We start from the raw sequence: 9,130 nt of genomic DNA on the forward strand, positions 1-9,130 counted from the left end.
GGATGATTTGGGATGAATTGGTTTAGGAAAGAAATAACACTTGGATGTTTATTACTTTTGTGCAGTAGATTAATAGAAAATACATTGATATGAAATGTTATATTTTAAATAAGTATTTAAATATCATAAATTGGTATTTTAATAAAAAATAAAAAGTAAATTTTATTGTAAAAAAAAATATTATATTTTAATTTTTTTTTATAAGCAACCTAAGGATGATTCACCTCTTGACTGTGTTCACACCCACATATGGTTTCAGACTGCAGTGTAATACACAAACAAACAATTATTTTAGCAGCAGAAGACTATTTAAGGACAAGAGAGACATTCTTCCTCTTCTAAAGAATTTTTTCCCCTTTGATTTCTTCCTGTCATTTGTCATCAGCTTCACACCAACATTTACTTCTTAACACTCACTCTGTCCTTGTTTTCTGGTGTTATGTGACTTTTAGATATGTGGTAAATGATAAGTTGATGGTAGGTGGCAGCCTGTCTTTTTTATTATCGATTTACTCACAACCTATAGCAACAACGATCCATTCTCCATCATCCTGACTAGGTCTGTGTGTTCAGTAAGTAAACCCATATGTGTCAGTGTATCAAAGCTTTGAAATGTTTGTGAGTAGGTCACGTGTGTAGGCATATGCATGTTGATGCACTTTATTTTGAATGCTAGAGCACAAAGTTTGTCGTAGTTTTGCCCTCTGATTCTCAGCAGAGAAACTTCTGGCTTCTGTAAAAATTTCTGTCTTTCTGGCAGATCCCCAGGAGACCGACTGACGCTGCCTGTTTACTGCTCTAAACACAAATGCACACAAACAAAGTAACATCCCTGATTCAAATACCTCATCCAAAAACTGCAACACAGGATAACACAAATATGCCCCATGTTATTATGGATTCAATTCCTGACCACCAGCTTTCCCAAAAAAAAATGCCCAGTGGTCTTTGAATATGTTTACACCCTTTAACCGCGTGTGCACTTTTATTTAGGTCAAAAAAGTTTGAAATACTGTGGGTGTAACTCAAGCAGTGTACAATACAGTGCTGTTCTGAGAGCCACTAATGCTTCTATTTAACCTTGAAATAGACCCTTTAATTGTGAGTTTGGATGAGTCACAAGAGAAAACAATGTGTTTCTGTAAAACCATTTCTTAAGAGTATGTCAAGACTTAAGTTTTAATCTTTCTTGGTTTTCATTTGTCCCTCACTGGATTTGAAAAGCCATTGTGTTATTGTCTAAGAAGTTATTATATTGTGTATAGTTACACAATATTTAGTAAATGTTATATTGAATACTGTGTTATTTGATCAAAAATACAGTAAAACAGTAATATTGTTAAATATCATTACAATTTAAAATAACTGTTTTGTATTTGAATCTGTTTTAAAATGTAATTTATTCCTGAGATGGCAAAGCTGAATTTTCATCAGCCATTAATCCAGTCTTCTGAGTCACATGATCCTTCAAAAATCATTCTAATATTCTTATTATCAATGTTGAAAACGGGTTTTCTGCTTGATATTTTTTACATGTAGCTTTTCAGGATACTTTGATAAACAAAGTTCAAAAGAACAGCATTTATTTGAAATGTAAATCTTTTGTAACATTATAAATTTCTTTACTGTCACATTTGATCAGTTTAATGCATCCTTTCTGAACAGAAGTATTAATTCATTTAAAAAAAAAAAAAAAAAAAACTTTTACCCCAAACATTTGAATGGTAATCTATAATGTAGATGCCGGACCACAGCAGCTGGTGGTGATGTAGACAAAGTATTTCAGGGTTTCTGTCTTTGTTCATGAGAGAATCACAAAGAATCACACATCACAGCTTCAAAATGTCAGATGTAAATCCAGGGCGAACTGTAGCTGTTTTTGAAGGGCTGATCCTCCAACAAGAGCTGGCAAACTCAAAATAATACACATTAAAGCTTGGCAAACAATGCGGGTGGAAGTTCATTATAAACACTCCGCCAATCTAACACTGAACATATGGACTCCAGGGTGATTTTTACCCGATGGAAAGAAGGAACTGGCGTTTAGTATTTTTGTAGACTCTGACTTTTAATGCACTACATATAAAGTTATCTTTTTTTTTTTTTTTTTCTTTATAACAAACTGAACATCTGGAGTAATGTTTGAAACGGCAAAATATCCAATCAGAGTGGATTTGCTCGGCCAGGCTCCAACACCAGCACACTGTGGGCATGTGTCCGCTCAGCCATTATCTAATGCAGCTGATTGCAAGTTCTTCTAGACCTTCGAGCGTCAGACTCTGTGAATAGAACGAGGTGTGTTTGTGTATGTTTTTCCTGGACTTCACAGAGTCCACATGCCTCCGCATGGGCACCAGACCTCTTTCTATGAATTCTCGCTCTTTTTTTTTCTTTTTTCTTTTTCTTAATATTCCATTCAGTCGTTTCTCATATGACCTGAAACATGCGTTAAGGTCAAGAAAATGTTTATTGCAGCAAAAGGATGGGATTAAATACTATCATCATTCACAGAAAAAATATAACAAAACATTTCGCGTAAAAGGTCCATTTAGCCTTTCTCTGTTTTGGGGGTTTATTTCCTTTGGCTCTGAAGGCTGCATTTCACATAGTTTTTCTTTCTTCCAGAATAATTAGTCTTTTGCGGTGCTCGAGAGTAAAATATACGAAGTGCTGTGGACCGCTTGCCAAAGTCAACTCCACAAGCAGTTTGTGGAGGAACACTAGAACATTTGTAGGCTGTAAACTCACAGGGAGACGGTGTCTGAACTTCAGAACGCCAAATGTTTGGCCTCATCCTCACACCCAGCACAAAAAAAAAAAAAAAAAAGGACTGAGGTTTTAATCATAACGCTAGTCATAACTTAGCTGATATGCCTCTCCTTTTGTTTTCTTTACCCTGATCTGGCTGCACCGCGGCGTATCGCTGTACGCACTCTTTTGTTTTCAATGGCAGGCTGCGTGGATTGCGGTTCTCTTTTCAAACAGTTGTCCACCATACGGTGCCCAGATTCAAGAGCTTAATTGAGTATTTGTTTAATCAGTGTCTGTGCCTGAAACAAAGCATTTATTTTTAATCGGCTCGAAAAATGTTTCTGACTTTCATGAGACATTCAATTTAGAGAGAGTGGCTGAAGTCAGAAACCTTGCAGATACAGTATTTTGAAAAATAAGTTGCACATGACTATACTGTCACATCAGGTTGATGTGACATTAAAGGGATAGTTCACCCAAAAATGAAAATTATCCCATGATTTAGGCTACTCAACCTCAAGCCATCCAAGGCTTTCAGACGGACACAATTAGAGTTATATAAAATATATCCTTGCTCTTCCAGGCTTCACAATGGTAATGAAGGGGGCATGAGATTTTGAAGCCCAAAAAAGTGCATCCATCCATCATAAAAGTGATCCACAGGGGGCTCCAGGGGGTTAATAAAGGCCTTCTGAAGTGAGCGATTAGTTTTTGTAAGAAAATTATCCATATTTAAAACTTTATTAACTATAATAATAGTTTTACGCCACAAGGGTAATCTCTGACATGACGCAGGATGTAGGAGTATCGTAAACTTAGTTGCCTCTTGCGGTTCAAACAAATAGGGCCTGGGCTACAAACTCAAGCTCCTCTTCCTTTATTTCTCTTTAAAAAATCTAATTTTAGTCTTCTAATTTTTGACCGGTGTTTTGTTTTGCTCTATCCTCTGCTCTTCCGCGTTCATCAGTGCGTCATGCGTCAGGTCAGGGGTTACTCTTTCGCCATAAATTGATGTGTACAGTCATCTGCCGGAAGCTAGTTGTTATAGTTTATTAAGTTTTAAATATGGATATTTTTCTTACAAAAACCCATCGCTTTGCCTCAGAAGGCCTTTATTAACCCCCTGGAGCTGTATGGATTATTTTTATGATGGATGGATGCACTTTTTTGAGCCTTCACTACCATAATAAAGGTATTTTAATATGACTCCGATTGTGTTTGTCTGAAATAAGACAGAGATATATACACCTAGGATGGCTTGAGAGTGAGTAAATCATGGGATAATTTTCATTTTTCCAATTTTCCTTTAAGAGGAAAAAACAGACCCAGTCACAGACAAGTTTTTATTTATTACATTTAGAAATAATTTAATATACCGGTAAATTAAACAAAATGTTTACAAAAACTATAAACATGGTATTTTAAACTACCGATGCGCTACACAAATAAACTCTGGCTCACATACCTCTATCATTCAGCACGAATCCAGATGTGTGCACTTTGCACGTTTTAGATGCTTGACATTATGCGTGCTTTGAAATATAAATAGCAGCTCATTTCAGTAGACAATTGGTTGCTAGTCTTGTCATCTTAGGTTTTAGACTCTTTACTGTAGAACCTGATTATTGCTTTTGTTATATTAAAGCTATCCTGTTTTAAAATCTCTACTATTTGAACCCCTAGACAACTGTGGTTTTATTTATTTTTCATTTTCAAGGCACACAGAAATGTTTCCTGCAACTTCTGCTTCATTGCTTGATTTGTGCATGTTGTCTTGTCATTTGCTCTCTGTGGGAAACGAAGCGTAGCGGTGATCTCATGTTGTTTATTTGTTCCTTTGTGTACTCTTCTTGCAACTCTGAAGCAATGATATGCAAATCCATTCGGGTCTCTTGATCTCGGTTTATTAATTCCTGTTTCTTTGTTTGTTTGCTTGTCTGTTTGCTTTGGACTTTTTCTTCTTGGTGCTTTGAAGATGGTTGGGGGGAAAGCCATCAGATTGAAATGATACACAACCAAAAACTGAAAGGAAACATTATGAGTAAACAAACTATAGATGAACATGATAGAGTAACTAAGAAAGTGAATCTCAAACATGAGCCATATCATTGTCTAGTCATATAAACAGTCTAGACCCAATGCTTACTGCAGACCAGCAAGCACCAAGCGGATATTGTAAACACATGCGCTCTTCCCGTCAGGACCCCTGTCCCTACTGAAGGCTCTTTCCCAGAAACAAACCCCACTTTGGTGTAAATCTCAGTCGATCTTGCCCTTTGTTTCCTTCTGTGAGTGACCTGTTGACAAAACTAAGACTGGGAAATAAATTGAATTCACTGGTTTTGTTTGTGATATAAAATTAAGAAACATTGTGATTTTAATGTGCTTTTTATATGCTCATTAAGTTTCCTAAAGACTCATTAGACTAGTTTTGTGATCTAATTAGTATGACAGATGTTTTAATAGTCTCTGAAATAGTCTCAAAATGAGTTGGTATCATTCACTTCAATGAATCGTTTTTTTCTTAAAAAATTATATACTCAAGTACCAATATATAATATTGTGTAATAATAATAATAATACTGTTTTAGTAAAATATAAAATAGATATTTAAATATTAAATGTATATTTTATGTACATTAATATTTTAAATATCAAATACTGTTAAAGTCACTGTTAATTCATAAACTGTTAAAATCACTAATTCAGAAACATTCAGATATACACTACCATTCAAAAGTTTGGGGACAGTATTTAATTTTTATTAAAATTATCAAAAGTGACAGTAAAGACAATAATGTCACAAAAGAAATAAATGCTGTTCTAACTTTATATTCATCAGAATCCTGAAAAAAAAAAATAAAGCATCATAGTTTCCACAAAAATGTTAAGCAGCACACCTGTTTTCAACATTGATGATAATAAAAGTTTCTTGAGCACAAAATCAGCACATTAGAATGATTTCTGAAGGATCATGTGACACTGAAGACTGGGGTAATGGCTGTCTTAGGACATGGCTTAGGGGTAATATGTTAGATTTAGGATTAAGAGCTAATTACAAAAAAATATTCTCTACAGTCAAGTTCTTACTTGGGTATATTACACAAGAATCTGCCCGAGGCCCTCTCTTGGAAGTTGATTGGTCCACGTCACGAAAAGTCTAATTCCATTATAAGAAACAAGATGCTAACTAAGTTTACTGGCCACAAATATGCAGCTGCTGTTTTTCTTCTACACATCCTCAGGCAGCAGAAGGAGAATAATTACACAGCAGCAGAAAAGCTGATATAAAACCCAGCTATAACCCTGCTCACCTTTTTGTTTGTTTTCTCTCTCTCTCTCAGATCAACCTCAGGCACGGTCTACACCCATACACCCCACGCTAGCTAGCTCGACCGAATCGGCAGCGCTGCTGAGGAGAGACAGCAAGCCACACAGCAACGGGGTCAGAAACGGAACTTTTTCACGAGCCGTCTCGTCGTCGTCCTCATCTTCATCCTCAGCCCATAAAAACCCCAAGAAGCTGCAGTCGAACCCATCCATCAACAGTCAGAGCAGCAAGAGGAGCAAAGGTAGCTCCAAATCCAACAGCTCCCAGATCCCCACAGAGGCTCAGGATGGTGAGGCCGTCATTATCCGTGATTGTTTGTACACATTTCTTTCACTGACACAGATAAGCATCTCTAGCCAGTGAGATTTTTGTTGTGACTAACATTCTTTACTGCGTCCAGATTGCTGTGTCCACTGCATCCTAGCCTGTCTGTTCTGTGAGTTCCTCACACTGTGCAACATCGTGCTGGACTGCGCCACTTGTGGCTCCTGCGCATCAGACGACTCGTGCTTCTGCTGCTGCTGCGCTTCAGAGGAATGTGGCGACTGCGACCTGCCCTGTGACATGGACTGCGGCATCATCGACGCATGCTGCGAGTCTGCAGACTGTCTGGAGATCTGCATGGAATGCTGCGGCCTTTGCTTTTCCTCCTGAGACTCCCATAGGGGGCGCTGCCTCTTTCTCTGTTTTGAGACCTGAGAAGAAACAAGCTAAGAATGACATCAATGATCTGGAGTGTGTGAGTTACAGTCTAGTAGCTTTCTTTTAAACTGTCTTGCTAGGAGCAGGGTTAGTTGTCGTACACTAGCGGTGTTATTCGGCGGTAGTCTTTATACATATGAACTCTTTCTGGACTGATTTCTGCTTAAAATGTTTTGTTGAGTCTACATTGGCATGATGCTGAATACAAATTCATCCAAAAGACTTATTGAGGCCACTGGGAAAGGTCCAAAAACATCTGCAAATGTCAGTGTTTGTTAGTTATTTGAAATCGTCTTAGTGCCAAGCTTTTGATAAATGCACAATCCAGTGGTTTAAGAATTCCACAATAATGCACACCATAAAGAGCTTGAATTGCAACTCAGATGTGTTTTAGAAAACAATGCAGTCTCCTAAAACTATTCCAGCGTTGAATTCTCAAGGAAGATGTATCCAAAGTAATCCCAAATATCATCTCTCAGTACGCACATTTACTGTAGTACACTGGTGTAGTCCTTTGAGGATTACAAAAGCCATAAACTGTGAGTGTGAAACTCATAGATGTATGCGAGTGGGAGAAAGATGTGTGTATTTAATATATGGTGCGATATTATAGTTGTATCATAGATTGTATATAAACGTGAAGAGAATCCTGACAGTCTCTACATTTGGTCCTGTGATGTTTTTATCCTCACTCTTTCTAGCATTTTCACTTCATCAATCAGTCTTCTTGCATACTGGAATATTATACTGTAAACCGTTGTGAATTGCTCCATTTTTTTTTTTTTTTTTTTTTTTCCAAATGTGAAATATCTGTCTTGTAATTCCAAAACTTTCCATTTAAATCAGTTTTGTGTGAATTTAAATGTTAGTTTTACATATCTACCTTTTTTTTTTTTTTTGATGTAGTAAATGCATTAGCAGTATTATTTTTTCCTTTCCAAAAAAAAAAAAAAAAAAAAGAAATCTACAGCAGAACGTGACGTAGTCTTGAGAATCAACACACCATAATCCATACCATAAACAGTACATAATCATCTTACAGAAAGATGGTGAAAAGCAGTGCATTGATTTGAATCGTTTACATTTTAAGAACATGTTTCTATTGTTGCTTGCAATAAAACTGGAGGTAGGCAGGATTTTTAACTGGACAAGAGTGTACAACAATGGAATAAAAGAACAGGATGAAAGTAATTTTTGATGTTGTATCTTTTGTTTTCTTTTATTACCGTTATTGTCTCCGTGTAAACTACAAAAACCGTGATGTCGATGCCGAGTACTTAAACAAAACAACAATGGCCGACTACTAACTGTGTTTGTGCTGCTCAAGATACTGAGTTTATAAACGCTCCTCCAGCTAAGAGTAGATTTCCTGCACAACTACTAAGACCAGCGGAAGCAGCAAATTCTAACATCGCCAACTACTGGCATGCATAATAAGTCGTTTTTGCGGATCCGTGTGAATGGGGATCGTTTTGACAATGTTGTCTACTGCATGCAAAACTTTTCAAAAACGCAAAGGAAAAACTTTTCCATTTTTAAGTACAACGTTGTCGTGTAAACATACCCTAAGGTAATGGTTTGCAACCGGAGGGCCCCAATAAGTCTTAAAATTATTTACATTTTGTTAAATCTTATTTTAATATTAATTAAAATGCTACAAAAACCACTAAGGTGCTTTCATGCTGGAAAAAATACATCAGTTCTGTAAACGGAGTCTGCTTATAACCAAATCGCATCATCCATACTGGCATCTTGTTAGCATTTGTTACGCATTGTTCTCATATTTTCATCTTATGTTGCAATTAGCTATGTGAAGTTGTGTGATAAAGACTGTTGCTTGGACAAACATCGCTTCCAACCTCTTTTCTGTTGCCCAAGAAAGCTCTGTGAGGTTTGGGCAACAGAAAACAGTGCGGTTTAATAGGCTCTTAAAAGGCTGCCAAAGTCGTTGAGGAGGAATGTCTGTTCGAGGCAACAGTGCAGTATGTGATAAGAGCTTCTCTGTTACATCTCTTGCTCACTTTGGCTCTCTCTCCTTGTTTTTCTCTCTCTTTCAAGTGTATGTTCTATAAATATGGTTGTGGGTGGTAGATTCTATCCCTGGTTGAGTCTTAACCACACACATCTATAGATAGGGAGTTCACAGTTTTAACCTGGTGGTCAGAGCAGCTCTGGTCTCTAAATGTTTGCATGAAACAGAGGAGCCATTCAGTGGAGGGGAAAGGTTAAACATATTCTTGAACATCTGCATCTGTTTTGGGGAATCCAGTGTCTTCATATACAATGCATTTGTACAGTTTCTCATTTTCTCATGAGTGTATTCATACTAGGACACAACTCCCATCC

The 9,130-nt window shown here is 36.9% G+C and overlaps 1 protein-coding gene across 2 annotated transcripts in view; it reads left to right on the plus strand.

Moving 5' to 3' along the window:
- mdfi (MyoD family inhibitor) overlaps nucleotides 1-7,747 on the plus strand; it is a 34,041-nt gene extending 26,294 nt beyond the window's left edge. For both annotated transcript variants that reach the window (XM_051913477.1, XM_051913475.1), the window contains exons 4-5: nucleotides 6,096-6,371; nucleotides 6,483-7,747. In XM_051913477.1, coding sequence (XP_051769437.1) covers nucleotides 6,096-6,371; nucleotides 6,483-6,736 — 530 coding nt within the window. In that variant the 3' untranslated portion in view covers nucleotides 6,737-7,747. The remainder of the gene's footprint in view (nucleotides 1-6,095; nucleotides 6,372-6,482) is intronic.
- The last annotated feature ends 1,383 nt before the right edge of the window (nucleotides 7,748-9,130 follow it).

This window comes from Ctenopharyngodon idella, chromosome 11 (assembly GCF_019924925.1).
Source record: "Ctenopharyngodon idella isolate HZGC_01 chromosome 11, HZGC01, whole genome shotgun sequence".
Lineage (NCBI taxonomy): Eukaryota > Metazoa > Chordata > Actinopteri > Cypriniformes > Xenocyprididae > Ctenopharyngodon > Ctenopharyngodon idella.